We start from the raw sequence: 21,280 nt of genomic DNA, 5'->3' as shown, positions 1-21,280 counted from the left end.
TGATCTTGGAAAGAAAAACTTAAAGTACTTTTTTTGTCTCCCCTCTGACCCTAAGCCACTGAGCCATCCCACATCAGGCAGTGACATCTAGCCACAACTTGCCTGGTCACCAGGAAGCTTAGCATATTGGTTTATGGTTGCAAGGAGCCAGCCAAACCTGTGTTTAACCTGTTTGTATAATGGACTTGGGTAACAGTAAAAGATCATTTTTTTTGGAAAAAGGGAGCCCTATTAAGATTCAAATTCTATATTTAGTGTCTATTTTAAAGAACCGACTCTGTCACTTGTCTGCTGTGTGATCTTGGGCCAGCCACTTAACTTCTCTGTTCAAGTTACCTCACATATAAAATGAGGTTTAAGACTGTGAGCCCTATGTGGGACAGGGACTGTGTCCAACCTGATTAACTTGTATCTGCCCCGGCGCTTAGTAGCACAGAGTAAGTGCTTAACAAATGCCATATTAAAAACAGATTGGATTCTCTCTTAGAGGAATTTGGAGGCGTTACTTAGGCCAGGAGGGGGCACCAACGTGTCTTCATAAAACCAAGCAACAACGAGGACACCGAATGTAAATACAGAATTACATTTGATGAAACCAAAGGGGCGGCTCTAAGGTTCATTCCAAAGCTGAAGTGTGCCTGCTCTGTATTAGAGATGTCTGCTTTAACCTGTGTATTGATTGATCACTTGAAACAAAGAACTGGATTTGCCTGGATTTAAGAATAATCATTCATGGAAAAGCAGGCCGATGAGCTCACTGTGGGCGGGAAACGTGTCTACTCTATGTTTTACTCTCCAAAGTGCTTAATACAGTGCTCGGCACAGGGTAAAGTCTCAATAAATACGATTGATTGATTACGGATAATTCAGGATCAGACGAAATTGTGGGATCTTTGGTACATTAGAAAACTATGTGAAGAAACACACTAAATAAAAACAGGATTGTTGAGTCTTTGGTACATAAACAATGAAAAAACTACATAAAAATAGTATGGTTGTATTTGATGCATAAGAAGACTTTGGGAAAAAAATCGGACCGGACTCCTGACTGTTGAAATATCAAGGGACCCGCTTCTCCTGGAAAGAGACAGGATTTACAGAACACAGGCGGACTCTGGGGACCCGAGTGTTGGACTCGGCATTTGAAAAGGTCAGATTTGGGAAGCAGAATGGCGTAGTGGATAGAACACAGGCTGGGGAGTCAGAAGGCCATGGGTTCTAATCCCAGCTCCACCTCTTGTCTGCTGTGTGGCCTTGGGCAAGTCATTTCACTTCTCTGTGCCTCACTTCCCTCATCTGCAAAATGAGGATTAAGACTGAGAACCCTATGCGGAACAGAGACTATGTCTAACCCGATTTGCTGGTAGCCACCCCAGTGCTTAGTACAGTGCCTGGCACAGAGTAAGTGCTTAACAAATACCATCATTATTATTATTATCTACACATATATAAATAATAATAATAACAGTGGACTCCCAAACCCGTGCTCTTTCCACTTAGCCACACTGCTTCTTATGACTCATATATCTATGAATAGATATATAGATTTCTAGATAGAAGCAGTGTGACTTAGTGGAAAGAGCCCGGGCTTGGAAGTCAGAGGTTGTGGGTTCTAATCCCGGATCCTCCACTTGTCAGCTGTATGACCTTAGGCAAGTCACTTAACTTTTCTGGGCCTCAGTGACCTCATCTGTAAAATGGGGATGAAGACTGTGAGCCCTATGTGGGACAACCTAATTTGCTTGTATCTACCCCAGCGCTTAGAACAGTGCTTGGCACATAGTAAGTGCTAAACAAATACCAACATTATTATTACTGTTATTCTGCACCTTATCTCCTGTGTGACCTTGGGCAAGCCACTGAACTTCTCTGGGCCTGTTACCTCCTCTACAAAATGGGGATTCATTCATTCAATCATGCAGTTGTATTTATTAATAATAATGTTGGTATTTGTTAAGCGCTTACTATGTGCCGAGCACTGTTCTAAGCGCTGGGGTAGACACAGGGGAATCAGTTTGTCCCACGTGGGGCTCACAGTCTTAATCCCCATTTTGCAGATGAGGTAACTGGGGCACCGAGAAGTTAAGTGACTTGCCCAAAGTCACACAGCTGACAAGTGGCCGAGCTGGGATTTGAACCCATGACCTCTGACTCCAAAGCCCATGCTTTTTCCACTGAGCCACGATTTATTAAGCGCTTTCTGGGTGCAGAGCACTGTATGTACTAAGTGCTTGGACAAAGGAAGGCTCACATTCTAAAAGATGAAGACTGTGAGCCCCACGTGGGACAACCTGGTTATATTGTATTTATCCCACTGCTTAGAACAGTGCTTGGCACATAGTAAGCACTTAACTAAAATCATAATTATTATTATTGTAATAACTATTTGTCAAGTATTTACTACATGGCAGGAACTGTACTGTGCACTGGGATAGATACAAGCGAGGCAGGTTGGACACAGTCTGTGTCCCTCATGGGGATCACAATCTTAATCCCCATTTTACAGATGTGAGCTCATAGTGGATAAGAACGTATCTGTTTGTGGTTGTATTGTACACTCCCAAACGTTTAGTACAGTACTTTGCACAGAGTAAGCACTCAATAAATATGAGTGAATGAGGAAACGGACACAAAGAGAATAACAATAATAGTAATAGTATTACAACGGTAATGGTATGGGCACACAATGACCATGTGCCAGGCACTGTTCTAAGCGCCGGAAATGAAGTGACTTGCCCGAAGTAACACAGCAGACTAATTTCCTAGGGTAAGAACAAAGAAAACTATGAAGCTCTCCATCTGCCAGGGATGGTTCCACGTTCACACTCAGGCCCAGAAGAGGGAGGGAGCTACAGGAGAAGTAGCCGGAGTTAGTTTAAAAGGCACAGGTCTGGGAGTCAGGAGGCTTGGGTTCTAATCCTGCTTCAATGGCCAATTCCTATACGACCATGGGCAAGTCACTTAAATTCTCTGGGCTTCAGCTTCCTCATCTGCAAATGAGATTAAAGATGCTTTTCCTTTCCTTCAATGAAACCCCTCCTCCCCCAGGACTCAGTCATTAATCCTTCTTAAATTTGAATTGGGGGAAGAAAGACCAACTAGAAGGCACTGCTGTGTCAAGGGAGTTCTTATTTGGTTTACAAAATAAGGCGCCCACATGTCCCTTGTCATTTCGTAAGGTATCAGACTGAGGAGGGGTGGAGCAACCTAACAAAAGACACCTTGTAACAGTTCTTCCTCTGCAGGCAGAAAAACGGGCACCCGGGGTGACTTCAGCAAAGGGCAGCAGTTCAAGCAGAAAACTGAAGCTCTGAGCAAGGCTAGTGATTTAATTAAAATCTAGCAAGTGAGCTGGGGATGAGTACTTTTTCCATTAAAACAAGAAATGGAAATTAGGCTTCTCTCCACTTTTTAGTTTTAATTACCTCAGGTTATTAAAATAGAATAAAATCTTAAGCCTCATACTTACTAATTGGCAAGAATTTTCCAGGGGCAATAGCCTGTAGAGGGTGATGGGGAAAATAATTGGATTGTGTCTATGGATTCCAAATATTGTAGTTTCCTTGACAGTTGCTGCACTTTCAGCACTTCTGCAAATACTGCAGCAAAGAGCAATTAAGACTTTAATTCTGTCAGCACTGGGCACTCTCCTGCCTAAAACTGTGCTACCATCCCTATTTTGTGCATTTATATCAAAGTTTTCCTATAGCGCCGAGGTGGAGGGGGAATAGTCAGTGGATGGAAATAGGTGCAGTTATATGTACAGTATACCTATGCACATATTATTCCGTATCTTTATGTAATCTAAAAAAACAGCAAAGTAGGCCATACAGTACAAAGTTTACACATAGGCCTGAACTGAACTTTGCCGAAGTAACCTATGTGTGTATGTACACATGCACATATATTACTTGAAACAAAGCTGATAAAAACTAAGGATCATCATTTACATCAGTTCAGCTCTGAAAGCGCAGTTTAAAAACAATGGGGACATCTGCTGAGTCTTTATAGTCGGTCTTCACTTAGCCCAAGTCTTGGCACCCGATTCTGATGAAGCCCAAGTCTTGGCACCCGATTCTGATGAATGTCAATTATTTGCTCACTTCCCTTGTTTAAATAATTCTTCCCACCTTCTCTTATTTTTCCTCTAAGGCTGAGTGCCTCAAACCCTAGGGTGGAGAAGAGAATGTTTATCAGTCAGAAATAAAGGAAGCAGAGCAAACTGAGTAGGAAGGGAACATTTCACATATATTGTGGATTCAAATTAAAAGGTTCGGTACCACTGCTCTGCTACTTTACTTTTACTTCAGGTTACAGTCCTGGCTCTTCCATGTGAGGCTTCCTTGAAATTGAAACTCCAGTTGTTTGCACTTGCTGATGAAGCAAACAGACTGTGAGCCCCACGTGGATTATGTCTAATCTGATAAATTTGTATCTACCCCAGTGCTTTTGGGCAGTGCTTAACACATAAGTAATCACTTAAGTCCCCTAAAAAAAAGAAGGGGAAGAGATTTCAAGAGAGGAAATAGCACTCCAGAGACTGATCTGGACACAAAGGCGCTGCTTCAGGAATTCTTCAACCTGAGGTAGATACAATATAGTCAAAGCTGACACCATTTTTGGCTTAAAAAAATCTGGGGACCTTTTTCACTCTCAAGCCTCCTTTCTGAGGTAAAGAAGAAGTGGAAAAATCATATCTCATCCCTTGGGGATGGGGAGAGGGAAAAGAAGATTCTCTGACCCCTTTGGTCAGGACCTTAAAAAAGAAAGAAAGATCACATCTGTGCTGTCAGCAAATTCATCTCATCTCCTCTCCCTTTTGTTTCCTCCCCCTTCCCTTTCCCCCTGTCCTCGAGGAGCCAACAGCTATGACCGCAGCCAGGGAACCTGGTGAGGGTTTGGAACTGGCAAGCACAAATATCAAAAACATTAGGTAAAGTTCACCTTTTCATACAAGACGAGGAGGAGGTTGGGGTGGGGAGTGTTGCCACAGCAACCTCGGGATGTACAATGAGCTGCTGAAAGCAGCACCGCCAGTAGTATCAATAGGTTCTATGAGACGAAAGGAAAAATGAATGTGAATACCTGATATCTCTCTCAGATGATCTCCTAGGGTAGCTGGGTACTGGTAGCAGCAGAAATAGATAGACCAGCTGGAACCCTCTGAGTGGCCTAGTGACCCACCATATGTTGCCTGAGGGCTTCTAATCCCCACAGGGATGCTAGTAAAAACCACCCCATGCCCTCCTCCCTCTGCTCTATCACCTCAGAATGGCATTAATGTAACTTCTGGCTGCTAATCCTTTGAAAAATTGAATTTTTCCCATTATTATTAATAAAGATAATAGTAATTATAATATTAATGATGTTTATTCAGCACTTAATCTGCCAAACACAAAAGACGCAGATCAGACACAGTACTTGTTCCACATGGGGCTCACAATGTTAAGAGAGAGGAGGAGCAGGTATCAACTCCATTTTACAGATGAGGAAACTGAGGTACAGAGAGGATAAGTGATTTGCCCAAGGTCTCACAGCAGACAAGTGGCAAAAGAGATATTAGGACTCGGGTCTTCTGATTCCCTGGCCCTGTTTTTTTCATTAAACCATACTGCTTCCTTACGAATCCTAAAACACTGTCTTGTGGGACTAGAAGGTTCTCCTTAATGTCTTCATAAAAGAGATCCATGCGTCCTTCAGTAAAGTCCATTTTAGGAGTAAGAATGATCATTTAAAAACTTGTAAAAGTATTGTTAGGGGGATGAAAGGCAGGCAGAAGTGATTTGTTAGCTTGAGAGAGTGCCTGAGGGGGAAATGCCCTTGATAAATAAACTGAGATTATCCGTCACTTTAAGAAACAAAATTCAGCAATAAGAAGTGTTCTCCCTGCCCAGTAGATTATGAATCCTATGTGGAACAGGGACTCTGTCCAATCCAATCATCGAGTGCTTACCACTGGAGTTAGCACAATGCTTGGCACAAAGGATGCACTTTACAAATATCAGAACTAACTAAGGGTTCCTTCTGGGTGGAAAAGAGATATTTAGGTAGAGGACTTGAACATGAGGTGGGTAGGTTGTGTGAGAGGAGGTGGTGATACGAGGAAACCCACTGTTAACAAGGTGGGGACAAGAGAGTATCCCCACTAGACAGTAAGCTCCTGGAGGTCGTGTCTACTAACAATATTGTCCTCACCCCAGTGCTTAGTTCAGTGCTCAGTAAAACCTGATTGATTGACTGGGTTGAAAGGAAGGAAAATTCCAGTTCTCAGTTTTATTTGCTCTGAAAGGAGAAGAGGTTGTCCCAGTCTTTTGTAACTGGACTAATCTTAGTTCCGTCTTCCCCTCTGCTTGATAGGAAGAACCAAAATCAGTGGAAGCATCCTACCGCCCTGAGTTTCTCCAAGTCCAAGGTTGTCCCCAAGTTGGTTTTGCATCTTAGAAACACTGCCAGACTGGAACATACAACTGGCTTTGTATGTATGTATGTTGGACTGGAGAGCTTTGTGGTATGTGGTCTGTAACAGTGGAGGTACAAGTAACCAAACAGGAGACAACGCTTCCCATAGTGAACATCCTGCTTCTTTCTCGTGATCGAAATAGACATACTCACTAGCCTAGACAAGCTCTGATGGCAAATTCTGCATCTGCACTAGAGGCTATAGCGGAGTGATCTGTTTTGGAAACTTAAACGGACAAATTTCCCTTGTGAAAGAAAACACTCTTTCATCGGGAGGTGAATGCAGAGTTCAGCCTTTAGGAATTTCTTTATCTGTCCAGTGGCTACTTCTCTCTGCCACTGTGCTTAATTTACTTTCCTATTTTATGTACTCTAACAGGGTCTTCAGGTCAAGCTAGAACTCGATGCTGAAAATACTCTAGGTTAGTAGTAGAACATTACTCTGGGAATCGGGACCTGATGTTCATTTACAGATTTATTGCCATTTTTGGGGAACCCAGGTCTCCGTCTTGGACACTGAACAACAGGGAGTACAACGTCATATATTCCATAAGATGAGCATGACACTGCTAAACTGCTGGAAAGATTTTCTGAGGACTAGTGACTGTAGGGGAGGGCAAATTGGGTGCGGTCCTGAGACTGCCAATTAGGAACAAAGACTCTGGAATCCAGCTCAGAGGGAAAACTCTCCCTCATTTGAACATGCTTGAACTAATGAAGGGAACAAAGTGAAATATAAATTTATTATTTCCAATCTCCTTGGGTCCTAGTTGACTCTCTTGCTGAGGTCCCAAACACCTTATGACCACCACTTTTCTAAGTGATCACCTTTAACTCTTACTCCCATCCTATTAGACCAGTAAGGATTTTGCTGGCCTATGTTATTCCTAGAGGAGGCCACGGGGAAAGGGACAGGACAGATACTGCCTCCAGAACTTCTCCAGCCATTACCTGCAACCATGACCTTTCCTGATTCCCCTCTCCTCCCCTGAGGTCTCCCTCCCAAGCAAACTGAGGCAGGGGTACCGAGAGAGAGTGGCAGGGGAGCAGAAATTGAAGGAGGGGACCAGAAGGGGTCAGAGCTAGGACCTCTGAGAAAAGCTTCACTCACAATACCCCATGTTGGGCATAGCCGACGCTTCGATTCGAGTTCCGTCAAAGGGCAAACGGGTCTGTGCCTTTGCCACCGTCCAGCAAGGTGAGCAGATTCCACCTTTGGGTTTCCAGTAGTGGTTCAATGAGAGGTATGGAGTCTGCTTCTCATATTTCAGTCAGTCCATATAACATACTCAGTCTCAAGCTACTTGCAAAAAGAATCCCAGAGCACTGCAAGTCCGCTTTTAAAGACTGAGCAAGTTTATTCTCTTGGGTGACAGGTAGAAAACAGTGGGCTGGCTATTTGCCCCTGAGACAGATGGGCTGGGTACTCAGAAGGCTACAGTGATTGCTTTCAGTTCAGTTTTGCCCACAGCATGAATCAAGACGGGGAGCTCCTTTTAGTCTTTTTGTACCTCCAGATGAGTGTGCGCTTACGGAGCCTGGCAGTTGGATTCCATATCATCGAGGAGCAAATTAAATCACACACTTGTCCCCTGGCAAATTATCAGATTTGAAGGGGGATTGATCAATTATAGGTGTAATTACAATCACAAAAAATAAGTGGCTAGTTATTCCCATTTTGTTTCCTCTCATGACAAGTTTACATTATAGGACTGTAAAATTTATCTTACACTAGGGAGTGTGAACACTACCCGGAGGTAGGAAACAGCATGACACATGACAGGACTCAAAGAAAGAGAAGAAAAAGGACACACACACACACACACACATGCTCTCTCTCTTTCTCTCTCTCTCTCTCTCACACACACACACACCCCTACCCTCCCTCCCTCCCTCCCCTGAAACAGTCCTGAGCGACCATACTTGACAGCCATCAGGTTGATTAGCCTGCCACAGTCCCAGCAAAGGGCTTTGTATTCATGAATGTTCTCGGCACCGAATCAGCTTTTTAAATGCCAGTTTAAAATCTTCATTAAAACTAGTGTAGAGCAGAGGGTTGATGAGAGAGTTGACGTAGCCAAGCCACGTCAGGAAGTCAGCCACGTCTGAGGACACAGTGTAAAAGCTCAGGCCCACGATGAGCTCCTTGATGAAAAACGGCAGCCAGGACAGAATGAACGCCCCTAAAATCAGTCCCAGGATACGAGCGGCCTTGCGTTCTCGGGTGCTGGAGATCTGCTGCCGGTCCCCAGCCGGGTCCAAGTCTCCATCAAAGGGGGGGATCCGGACAGAGGCATTGATCCGATCGAACTCTGTGGTCGGGTCCGAGGTGGAGAAATCGGACACGCAGAAGGTCTGCGTAAGCTTGCAGCTCGCGAAGGAGTTCTGGCTGTCGGTGCTCCTGTTGCTCAAGTGCCGGCTGGAGCCTCGTTTCTGGTAAAGGCTCTTGGCGGCATGGTAAATCCGGTAATAGAGGATGAGGATCAACGTCAAGGGGATGTAGAATGCTCCCAGGGTGGAGTAAATGGTGTAGAGTACATGGTCATGCTGGATGGTGCACTGGCTGGGGATGCTGAGGCTGCGGTGGCTCCTCCAGAAGAGAGGAGGCATGGAGATGAAAATGGAAATCGTCCACACCGTGAGGATCATCAAGCCGGCCCGCTTTGCGGTTCTCTTCCTGGCGTATTCGATGGCGTCAGTGATCGCCCAGTAGCGGTCCAGGGCGATCACGCAGAGGTGAAGAATTGAACAGGTGCAGCAGGTCATGTCCACGCTCAGCCACACCTCGCAGACAAAGTAGCCCAACGTCCAGGTGTCCATGACAATGTACATGATGCTCAGGGGCATGACCAAAATGGCCACCAGCAGGTCTGTGACGGCCAGCGAACAGATTAAGTAGTTGGCTGGCTGATGGAGCTTCTTGGTGGTGAAGATTGCCATGATGACGGCAGAGTTCAGCAAAGTGGTCAAGGTGGTGATTACTGCTAATGTCATGGAAATGAGCATCTTCTCCATGACAGTTTTGGGTTTCATGGCCACACTGGGTTCTGTGGTGCAGTTTGTGAAATTCATTTTTCCTCTCCAGAATACAGTATGAGAAGAATGATTACTTTTCCTCTCGCTAGGGATTGTCCAGGTTTCAGGAAGCTCAAAATATTTCTCCAATCGGTGGGACTTTATGTCTCCTTTTCATGGTTAATGGTCCAAACTTCCTCCTGATTAAGGTTCCCTAGAAAACAGAATGCCGTCAGTTAAGACCTGGATGGACTTCATTTCTCTCTTTTGCTACATTATTTTCTTTAAAACAATATGTAAGTTTTAAACCACTCTTCCTACTGCTTCAAATGGGGAGGATACTAAATACTACTTGCAAGTCAAATTCCCCAAATGCTAACGGAGCGCTGAGAGGTGGCTGCCACAGAACCAGTCACAATTACCCCATTCAGGGTAAAGGCCTAGATTTCTTGGGGCTGTTAAGGAGCAGGAAGAGGGGAGGGTGAGGTGGGAGTGTCTGTGCCCCCACAAGATTGCAAGCTCCTTTGGAACAGAAGCAGCATGGCTTAGTGGAAAGAGCATGGGTTTGGGAGTCATGAGTTCTAATCCCGGCTCCGCCACTTGTCAGCTGTGTGACTTTGGGCAGGTCACTTAATTTCTCTGTGCCTCAGTTACCTCACCTATAAAATGGGGATTAAGACTGTGAGCCCCACTTGGGACAACCTGATTCTATCTACCCCAGTGCTTAGAACAGTACTTGGCACATAGTAAGCGCTTAACAAATGCCATCGTTATTATTATAACAAGGGTCGGACCTACTAACTCTATTGTATTCTCCCAAGCCTGTCAAAGAGTGCTCTGCACTAAGTGCTCAATAAATTATATTGATTGATGGGTTGAAATCAACTCTAGAGAGGTAGGGTATCGATCCCATATTGATGAGCTGTTGGCATGGCAATGTATTGATGCTATGGCATTATTAACCTCTCCTTGTAGATGCATTACTTCCAGAGAGTCTATTGAGCAAAAAGTCAGAAGCCGATTTCAGTCTGTGCTTGCTATTTTCCCCAAACATTTCAAATCACTTTTCCTATTACAAATATCACTTTTTTAATAAATCTCAAGAACAGCCATTAGAAAAAATCCATATTAAAATCAGCCGCCTTCAAACATTGAAACTTTTGCAGCAAATATTCAACTTCAATAATGTATTAGTATCATAGAGGAGGTTGATGACCATTGATCATACAATTTTGTCTAATTATACCTGACATTCTACTAGTCCTCCTACGCATGAGTCAACCCTGAAGACTTCCAATGAATTTTGGCTAGACACTTGATCAAATATTCAAATCACTGTCCACAAGCCTAAAGAAACTGCCCTCCCTGTGCAATATGTTTTCTTTGAAAGACAAAATTTGGGTAAACTATCCACTCACCAAGAAATATTTATTGAATGCTTGTAAGCTGCTCAGATGGAGGAAGAGGTGTGGGAAGGAGAGGGGTTTGGGTATGTGTTTGTATATGTGTGTGGGTGTATTTAGGAAAGGCAGACAGCCCTTGGTCTTGGAGGATGATAAATATATGTCAGTAAGTTTAATTTCTGTTAAATTTGAAAAGTATGTTTCAGCCCTGTTGACACCTGGGGAAACTGTGATGGCCAGCTCAAAGTTCTGGGAACTGTGCCTGGATCAGTGAGAAGTGGGATCCAGCAGGAGTTGGGGGCTAACAGAAAGTTGGGGGCTCAGCCATTTCCAGCAGGTGATGTAATAAGGCTAAGGCCCTGCCAGCAAGGACTCAGCTGTCAGGGGATAGACTGAGGATGTCCACAATGGACAACAATGATAGGAGCTAAAGTCCAGGGAGCTTCAGGAGGACTTCACAATAAATCTGCCCTCTCATCCAACCCTGAAGGTGGGGAAATACTGGCAAAGAGAAGCCACTCACCAGCCCCCAAAGACTGGGGCCCATCTTGCTTAACTTTCTGGCTGCTGGCTCATTTCCCATTGCCTTTTCCTAGAGGTCAGGTTTTCTCTCAGCCCCTAAACTGGGCTCACCTATGGCTCATGTAGAGCAAACTATTTTTGCATATCTGGTTTTGAATGTTACTAGTTGATTCACTTTTTCGTATTCCTCAAGTATCCTCATTTTTTTCCCCAAGGTATTAGTTAAATGTTTACTATGTGCCTAGCACAGTTCTAAGCATTGGGGTAGATACAAGTTAATCAGGTCAGACACAAGTTAATACCTGTCCCACATGAGGCTCACAGTAGGAAAGAGAACTGACACTAAATCCCTATTTTGCAGTCAGGGAAACAGGTACAGAGAAGTTTTGTGACTTGCCTAGGGTCACAAAGCAGGCAAGTGGTGGAGCTGGGATTAGGGGCCAGGTCCTCTAGCTCCCAGGCCCATGCTTTATCCACTAGCCAAGCTGCTTCCTAATTGTCTTCCCCTAATTGTCTCCCACATTGCTCCATATCGCTCTCAAATCTTCCCTTTCCCAATGCCATCTACCTTAATGTTTTCTGATCTCTCTCCTGTCAACCTCTTCCCGCCACTCAATTCTTCCACCCAATTTCCCCTGCCTTTCAACTCTCTCCTACTCCTTCCCTCCCAAGCATTCTCCCATGCCTCACCTATGGCCCACATTCAGATGGCTGGAGACATAGGAATGAGCCACAACAGCTACGAATGTTACAGATTCTTCTGAAACTTGTAACTGAATTTAGCATGAACCAGAGAAAAAAAGGACTGTATTTGAAGGAAATTGTCCACTATAATTAGTCTGACTCTTTCCAGTCAAACTCTGAAAGATGCTCTCAGGTTAAATAGTGACCAGAGGAAATCCCTTATCTTTACTGATTATGTGCTTCTCCTCCCTCACCTCCTTCACTTCATGCCAAGCCCTGCTCTCTTTGCTCTCATTTTGTTCAATATTACCACTCCCACTCCTCTGCTTTTTCCAACCCTCCAGCCTAATCCTTACCTTTCTTCTGCTGTTTCATCCACCCTACAAATGTCCACAACAACAAAAACTTTCTTTACACAAAATGTCAAAAGTGACTGACAGCTAGTATGCTGTTGTTGTAGATCAATCCCTGGCTGCTGTCCTGCTCTGTGTGGGATTATTTCCTGATTTCTGGTCCTGAGCTCTTTCCACCAGGTCATGTTAGTTCTCTAAAAAGTCACAGTCCCAGGCCCCTGTCGCTATTTGTGCAGTCTCCTCAGAATGGTAGACAGAGCATTTTTCACACTTTGGCAGCAGCACACCTAACCATGAACCAACAGCTATCTCTCTTTCAGGGGAGACAAAAGGTGCAATCTTCATCTTCATTTGGACCACCAACACCCAGACCTTTGCTCTTTTCTAGTTGTTTCAAACAGAAAGAATTAAAAATGTTGCCTGGAATCGATATTGTTTGTTCAGCAGTCCTCTAGGGTACGTATTTGCTTTCCCCAAATAATGCCAAATAGATATTCCTCTCTTCAGGCATTGAGTGGGGGGTGGGATGGGGGAAAATCTAGAAATATGGCTTCTTCTCAGTGCCTAGTAATACCCGGAGTGGCAAAATTATAGGGGCTGATATGCGGTGTGGCCTAGAGGAAGGACCACGGATTTGGGAGTCAGAAGACCTGGGTTCTAATCCCAGCTCTGCCACTTGCCTGTTGTGTGCCTTTCCTTGGCAGGGGAAGCGACAATGCGATTGCTGGGAAGGTGCTTTTTTCCTTTCTGGTTTTTAGTGCTTCTCATTCAAGGGAAGATAAAGAACATGAAACAGCAGGGCAGAAACCATGTCACTGAACCTCTGCTACTACTTTTTCAAAGGCACAAAATTGGCATCTTTGACCGTTACGTTCCTGAGGGAATATTTCCTAGGGCGCCCTTTCCCCTCCTGTGTTTTTCTTCAGGAAAAAATTTCTCTTCACAGGGATTTAGTTTGATCTTTTAAAACTCACTGACTGCACCTCACTATCTGTCTTAGGGGAGATGGTATGGACTCTGGGGCCCCTCCACCTGCCCCTCTGATTCCATCCCTTCATATCTTATTAAATTCCTTGCTCTATTGCCAGCTTCAACCATTCACTTTCCGAAAACTTCTTCCCAACTGTTTTCAAACATGCCCATGAATCCTCTATTCTTAAAAAACCCTTCCTTGACCCCACGGCTCCCTCCAGTTACCACCCCATCTCTCAGTCAGCTGATAATAATAATAATAATGATCATTGTGGTATTTGTTAAGCGCTTACTATTTGCCAGGCACTGTACTAAGTTTTGGGGTGGATACAAGCAGACCAGGTTGGACACAGTCCCTGACCCACATGGGGCTCACAGTCTCAATCCCCATTTTACGGATGAGGTAACTGAGGCTCAGAGAAGTGAAGTGACTTATCCAAGGTCACACAGCGGAGCTGGGATTAGAACACATGACCTCCTGACTCCCACGCCAGTGTGCTCTGTCCGCTGCACGTATGCTGCTTCTTATACCCTTCTACCTTATCTCAGTGATCTCCTCCTACAGCCCGACCCTCACACTCTGCTCCGATAGCGCCTTGATCTTGTCTGCCTCATCTCCAACCCCTTTCTCACATCCTCCCTCTGGCTTGGAACTCCCTCCCTATCCATATATGCCAGACCATCACTCTCCCCTCCTTCAAAGCCTTATTAAGGTCACAACTCCCCCAAGTGGGTTTCCCCTATTAAGCCCTCTTTTCCCCAGCTTCCTCTCCCTTCTGCACTTGGATCAGTTCCCTATAAGCACTTGGTATTCACCCCACCTTCAATCCCTCCGCACTTGTCACAGCTGTAACTTATTTATTTATACTAATAGTCTCCCCCTCTAGTTTGTAGGCAAGGAATCTGTGTGCCAACTCTGTTGTACCGTTCCCCCTGCCAGGGCTTAGTGTAGTGTCTTGCACGCAGTAAGCACTCAAAAAATACTACCGTTTGATTGGGTCAGAAGTCCCCATTCGCTTCCCCAGTATATTGCATTTGAAACTGTATTTGGGTCAATCCCCGATATCCCTACTGGTCGCTTGGCCTCGTGAATGGCATAATGGCCCGTGTAGATGTGACCCTGCCTGATGAATATCCAGGGAGCTCAATGCTGGCAGTTTAGTTTTCTTTCTACATGTTTCAAATCAAATTCTTCTTTAATTTCTCATCCTTTGGGCAGGAAGATGCTCCCTAGCTAAGCAATTACAATTCTGAAAAAATCAGTAATTAGTAAGCAGAATGCACTAATACTCTTACAGCTCTGTCATCGACTGCAGACAGTATGGCTCTAATGTAGCCACTATTAGACTGCAGGTCTTTGGAGCAATTTGCGGTAAACTAATTCTCTTCTGATCGGTGGAGAGCATTAAGATCGTTTTCAGATTTTCCTACGCTCACGTTTGAGGTTGCAATTACTCTTTAGAGAATTTCAAATGCTGACATACACCTGTGACAAATTTTGGAAGTACAATAAGACTTCCCTAATTCTACCAAATTGAGGGTGAGGAGAAGAGAGGGGGAGTGGAAGTAAAGGCTGGTTTGATTTAGTTAAAGGCTCAGTGCAGTGCTTGGCGCACTATAAGTGCTCAATAATATGACTGATTGAACTGCAAAAGTTTTGAAAAAAACTGCAGTATTATTACTATAGGGCATTCTGCTGTCTGGGCTGGGTGATCCCACTCTTTCATGGATTTCCCTCAGCAGCATTCATAGTGCTCGCCAGGCTCATTAATTACCTTCCTTCTAATAGGTCCCATTTGCCAACTCTCAGTGCTGGATGCCCATCCATCATTTTCAATCCTATCATCATCATCATCATCACCACTACCACCACTTGGGCTGCTCTTTTTTTACCATCTTCTACAGGTTTTCTTCAGGTCCTTTCCTTGGGGAATCCTGTCTGGCTGGGCACTCACTTGGTCTAGTTGGCTACCCCAAAATTATCATATGACCCTGATTTTCTTCCCCAGAGGCTCTACTAGGGTTGAGCTGGTATGCAAGTCAGGAGTTTTCCGGGGGTAAGCAAATGATGATTCAGTGCAGCTACTGTGTGGAAACAAACCCAGCTAGGCAATATGCCCTCTTCCCCTAATAACTGTCTGGTAACAACAGTATCAGTTGGAGAACACTATGTTCTCCAAACTAAAAGTGAGCAGGCTGGATTCTTGCACCAGTCTCCTCCCTAGTCTTCCTACTTCCACCCTCTCCCTTGCCCAATCTATATTTCAACCAAGCAGTTAATATTCAGCATCCACTTAGATTGGGAGCCCCGTGTGGGACAAGGACTTTGTCCGACCAGAGAATCGTATACCAGTTCCAGTGTTTAGTACAATCCTTGGGACATAGCAAGTGCTTAATAAATGTGATCATTTTTATTATTATCTGGGTGTACGGTACTGTACTAAACACTTGGTAGAGTATAATAGAGAGAGTAGGCCTGATCTCTGCCCTATAGGACCTTACAATGTAGCGGCTAAGATTATCTTCTTGAAGTTTCAGTTGGCACCCGCCTCCCCACCCCTCAAAACCTAGATCAGCTTCCACTCTCCTTCCACATGAAGCTAATACACATCACAACTAGCTTCAAACCCGTGAACTTTTCCAAGTGCTTAATACATCACATGACACCCAGTGGATGCTTAATCAATATTTTATTACTAAGAAGCAGTGTGGCTTAGTGAATAGATCATGGGCCTGGGAGTCAGAAAGAATTGGGTCCTAATCCTGGCTCTGTCACATGTCTGCTGTGTGACCTTGGGCAAGTCACTTCACTTCTCTAGGCCTCAGTTACCTCATCTGTAAAATGGGGATTAAGAGTGTGAGCCCCATGAGGGACAGGGACAGTGTCCAACCTAAGTTGTATCCACCCTAGGGCTTAGAATAATGCTTGGCACACAGTAAGCACTTTATAGATACCATTATTATTATTATTAGTGGAAAATAAGGCCTGGGAGTCAGAAGGTCCTGGGTTCAAATCCTGGCTCCACCACTTGTCTGCTGTGTGACCTTGGGCAAGTTACTTCATATCTTGGTGCCTCAGTTACCTCATCTGTAAAATGGGAATTGAGAATGTGGGCCCTATGTGGAACAGGGACTGTGTCCAACCTGATTTACTTGTATTCACCTCACCAACTACAGTGCCCGGCCCATAGTAAGCACATATTATTATTATTATACTGAACTGTCTCTCGGTCCTGGATTTTTCACCTGGACTGGCCTCTTCTGTGGGGTTTGGAACCCTCCCACCAGCATGCCGGTCACCTATGTGGCTTTGGCTGCATCATCTCTTAAGTTGGATGGGCTCAAGGCCCCGCTTATGGGTTTGGATCGGGGCTGCTTTTTGACCTGATGAACAGGGGAGATGATGGTTTAAGGAGCAGAACAACTTGCTGAAACAGTAGATCTGTTCCTTAAATTGTCCTCACCAGTGAATCTGGGATGTTTTATTCCCAAGGATCCCTTCCCAGATTCTTTCCCAAGCCAATAGCCCCTGGAGACTACTTGTTTCAACCGTACTTAAGATCAGCAGTGGTCCAAATGTCCTCATCACCCTGAGTCCCAGAGGCCGAGGCAGCCTCACCCTTCTCATCTGGCCCTGTGGCAGTAAATGCCTCCCTGTCTCACTGGAGCAGAGGATGGCTAGAGCTTGCCTTCCCAATCCACATAGCTTCAGAAAGGACAACGACAGTGAACACCCTGGAGACTTTCCCTGGCCCAGTGTAGGTGTTTAATTCCTGTAAAATAGTAACACTGACCGTTACTCTCCTAGATGGGACTTTGATTAAAGCTGAGCCATTTTGCCAATGGATTTCTAACAAAATTAAGGCTCAATAACTTCCCCAGCAAGAATTGATATTTATATACAAAGAAAAAGAACTGGAACTGAACCACTTATTTAAAATATAACTTTTCCAATTGCTTCCAGATGGCATTAATAACCATGTCCTTTTCCAACATCTCCCCTTCCTTTTCAAGTTGCATCTTACAACTAGACCAGATTGGGTGGAGGCCTTTTTCTGTCCACCTGCATTTTCCCTCTGTTACCTTTGAATCTGGGGTTCTGACCAAAGTGGGAGGGGAGGGAAAAATGAGTTAACTATCACTTTCCATTTTTCTCACTCGAGGTTTATCACCTATATGAATGCCTTTTGCTGCCCTGCAAGGAGTTACACATCCTCCCCTGGGCTGGAGGGAACTCTGTGGAGGTCACAAACACGTGTAGCAGAGGGTTATTTTCCCTGTGAGGCCTGGCCACCCCAGGCCCTGAGATTGGGTGAGGGGTTTCTCTGGGCTAATGATGCCTGGGTTCACATTTCTGTCCCCTTTCTTTCTTTTCTTTTCTTGGCATTTGCTAAATGCTTACTATGTTGTAAGTGCTGAGGTAGATTCAAGGGTTTGAGATTAGACATTGTCATTGTCCCACAAAGTCTCACAATCTATTTTATTCCCATTTTTCATAGAGGAAACTGAAGCACAGAGAAGGAATGACCTGCCCAAGGCCACCCTGAGCAGGCCAGGGGTGAGTAGGGACTAGAACTCTGGTCTTCTGACTCCCAGTCCAGCACTCTTTCTGCTAGACCCCCCCACTGCCTCACTACACTTCTTCCGTCTGAGTTAGCGAAAAGTCTGAATGGCAAAATATTTTTCAAAATGCATTTCTGTTATTTTTCAAATGCCTTCTCTATTTTAAGTTAGAACCGGGTGTTCATTGTATTTTCCACAGGGTTTCCTCATTAGTAGTCTCACTGTGCCCTCCTAACACCTCTGAGGAAGGCAGGGATGGACTTGAATATTTATCTCCTATTTAAAGAAAAGAGGCCTAGGGAAGGTTAAATGACTTGCCTGAGGTCACACAGCAGGTCTGCACAGGGTGCACAGCTGGGATTAGAGCCCTGGCTCCAAGATTCCCAGGTTCCACTAGGCCGCAAGGTACAGGGGCTGAAGGGAAGAGGGGAAGGGGACTGAAGAAACAACAGGCAGCAGCAGTTTGGCCTTCCCCCTTAGTTCACACCTATTGGACCTTCGTGCTGTTTTTAGGTTTGTTGGCCAACTAATTGAACATTTTCCCTGAATTTCCGTTCCCTAAACGCCGATAAAATAGCTTCTTTTAAAAATCTTTAGCTACTCATATTTTCCCTCTCATTTCACCTATTTTAACTTCACTGAACTTTTCACTCAGGATTTTTCAGCTGCAGGATGGACCCTCTAACTCTGGATGCCACTCTTTCCCTATCCTTTTCTGGATTCTCTTGTAGAACCCGTTTTTTCATTTTTAATTCTTGTATAATCCCTCAAAGCCTAGACTACTCCATTCCTCCCTGTTCCCCCAACCCTGGCACAGTTCCCTCTATCCTTTCTCAGGGATGGACTCCTGGGTGGTAAAATTGTTGAAAATCCTCCTCAAAATAAATACAACACAACCTCCCCACCAAACTAAGGGGCAGGTATCAACAAATCCAAGTCATCTACAAGGTCAAAAAACCAAAGCTTCAAGTGATCAATCAATGGTATTTATAAAATAAAATTAATCCCTGAAAAATAACATTAGGGTTAAAACAAGGGTTAAGAGTTAAGGAAAGGATTAGAACAAGGGTTAGGGATAAAGTTTGATGATTAATTTAGTTGACTATCATATTGATGATTTAATTTCTGAGGATTGGATGTGCAGGGCTGAAATCATTCTTGGGTAGTCAATAATTAGAGCTCTATTACTGTTATTCCCCAATTCATTGATGCATGAATGATGAAGGGTCAACTAGCCAGAATGTCCTTTAGCGATTGACAGATTGTGGCAGGAATGACACAGTAACTCTAATTCCAAACTAACAGTCAAAGCTGCTGTGATGTCCAATTTTGAATGCAGCTGAGAAACCTGGATACCATAGAAGACACCCAGGATTTTGAACAATTTATTCAGTAGCACTCGTGAGAATGATTGAACATCAAATGGCAGGATAGGATCAACTCCAAAAGGTCCTGAAACCCAATCAGGTCATCAGCATTTAGTCAATGGTCATTGCAACTCAGTTTCTCTTAGCATGCTACTTACAGAGAATATATGACCACAGGAAACTAGAATGTGAACTCGTTATGGGCAGGGAATTTATCTGTTTGTTGTTGTAATGTACTCTCCCAAGAGCTTAGTACAGTGCTTTGCACACAGTAAGTGCTCAATAAATATGACTGAATGAATGAATGAAGCAGCTCCTGTCTGGTGAACTGAGATTGGGCCCAAGCAAACAGGGAGAGCATAACAAACATTTTAAAAGTAGGTTGAATCACAAGGTTAAACAATATTTTATAAAAACAGATTGTGTGTGTTGGGGCAGGGCACAGCAGCAGCAGACAGAACAGTGTTGCAGGCAGCAAACATGAGAGGAACTGATCTCCTTGAACAGAGGTTGGGGAGATTGGGAGACTAAAAGGAAAATTAAAAACATCAACAGGTGTTACAAGTGACACACATATCAGTGTAAGATGGGACAACCTTTAGTAGAGTACTCTGCACACATTAAGTGCTCAATATACTATTGATTTATGGATTGATGCTCTCAAGTGGAGGAAGAGGTCAGTTGCCTATAGATCTTCTCAGCCACATCCCACTAGAAATTTAAACTGTACCTAAGACACTGAAGAGGACTTTCAAAGGAAATTGATTTAAGTATAACTTAGGTCTTCAGTTCACACAACCTCTTGCCTGGAGTCCTCTTGTACCAAAAACCATGGGAGGCCAACGAGGGTGAGGTCCCCTTGAGATGCCATGGTTTTACAATGGCTCCAAGCCCTGGTTCCTACCAGAACTGTGTGCTCCCTAACACCTCTCTACCAGAAGGACTGCCAACTGTTTGTTGGGTGGATTTGGTATGAAGCAGGTTGTCAGAGCAACATGGGTTTTTTTCAGATGGTTTGCAAAATTTTAGACTCCCTTCAGTTCTTCAACCTAATCCTGGATTTATTGCTCTACTGAGATCTGTTTTTCTTTCCATTATTTTCATATATGTCCTTGTTGTTGTAGCCTTTATTTGAAAGTCCAAGTATCTCCATGGGATTAATAAATGGAGCTATTTTGTTTAACCTTTGAACCCCTCATTGGCTTTTTCAATCAGTGTTTTATGAGAATTTTGTCAATGAGGCCAAAGGACTCAAGTTGCATTGGAATTATTGCTTATCCTCCTGATCTGTAGAAAGCATAAGTCAAAGCACAAGCAAACTTGTTAATTAGTGTTATAAAAGTCAACATCCTATGTGACTTGATCGTTTGCCACATGCTTCCCATCCTCCTCAGCTCTTTCCCCACAAAATGCTACCGGATAAAAGGAGGGTGGGGAGAGAATGCATCATTTTGCATTTTTTTACCTATTTCATAGCCTCAAGTGGCATTTTTAGATGACATTGAAAATGATGATGTGGATGATTTAGTCTATTCCCACATATGCGCCCTTTCAGAGAGTGGAACAGAATGTTGGAAAATGTACTTAAGAAGCTAACAGTCTGACAGCTGTCAGTTAAAAGGAGTTTAGACTTACATGGTTTATTTCTACATACCTTTCCCTGTTCCAGTTTGCTACCCTAACTGAGGTCCAGCTCTAAAATCCTGGTTCCCATCTATGCATCTCTGGGTCAAGCTTAAGTTTCTTGCCAGGTCTCATCTGATCTTGTCTTGAGTTTTCCTACTGGTCCCCTGGATTCTTTGGGACAGGATCAAGAGGGCTGGTAATGGCCTTGGCCATTTCCATGATCCAGTAACACAAATGAAAAGCAGCTTCAGTTGGGAGTCCATTATGGCAGACAGAGTGGACTACAACATGTACACAGAATGTTTTTTTCATAACG

The 21,280-nt window shown here is 44.1% G+C and overlaps 1 protein-coding gene across 1 annotated transcript in view; it reads right to left on the bottom strand.

Annotated features, from left to right (window-relative positions):
- Positions 1-8,326: 8,326 nt before the first annotated feature.
- HTR1E (5-hydroxytryptamine receptor 1E) overlaps positions 8,327-21,280 on the bottom strand; it is a 28,819-nt gene continuing 15,865 nt past the window's right edge. Inside the window, exon 3 of the mRNA XM_001513151.5 lies at positions 8,327-9,688. Coding sequence (XP_001513201.4) covers positions 8,437-9,531 — 1,095 coding nt within the window. The 5' untranslated portion in view covers positions 9,532-9,688 and the 3' untranslated portion in view covers positions 8,327-8,436. The remainder of the gene's footprint in view (positions 9,689-21,280) is intronic.

Source organism: Ornithorhynchus anatinus, chromosome 19, assembly GCF_004115215.2.
Source record: "Ornithorhynchus anatinus isolate Pmale09 chromosome 19, mOrnAna1.pri.v4, whole genome shotgun sequence".
Classification (NCBI taxonomy): Eukaryota; Metazoa; Chordata; class Mammalia; order Monotremata; family Ornithorhynchidae; genus Ornithorhynchus; species Ornithorhynchus anatinus.
Note: the sequence above shows the minus strand (reverse complement) of the source record. Positions and strands in the feature narration are given on the sequence as shown.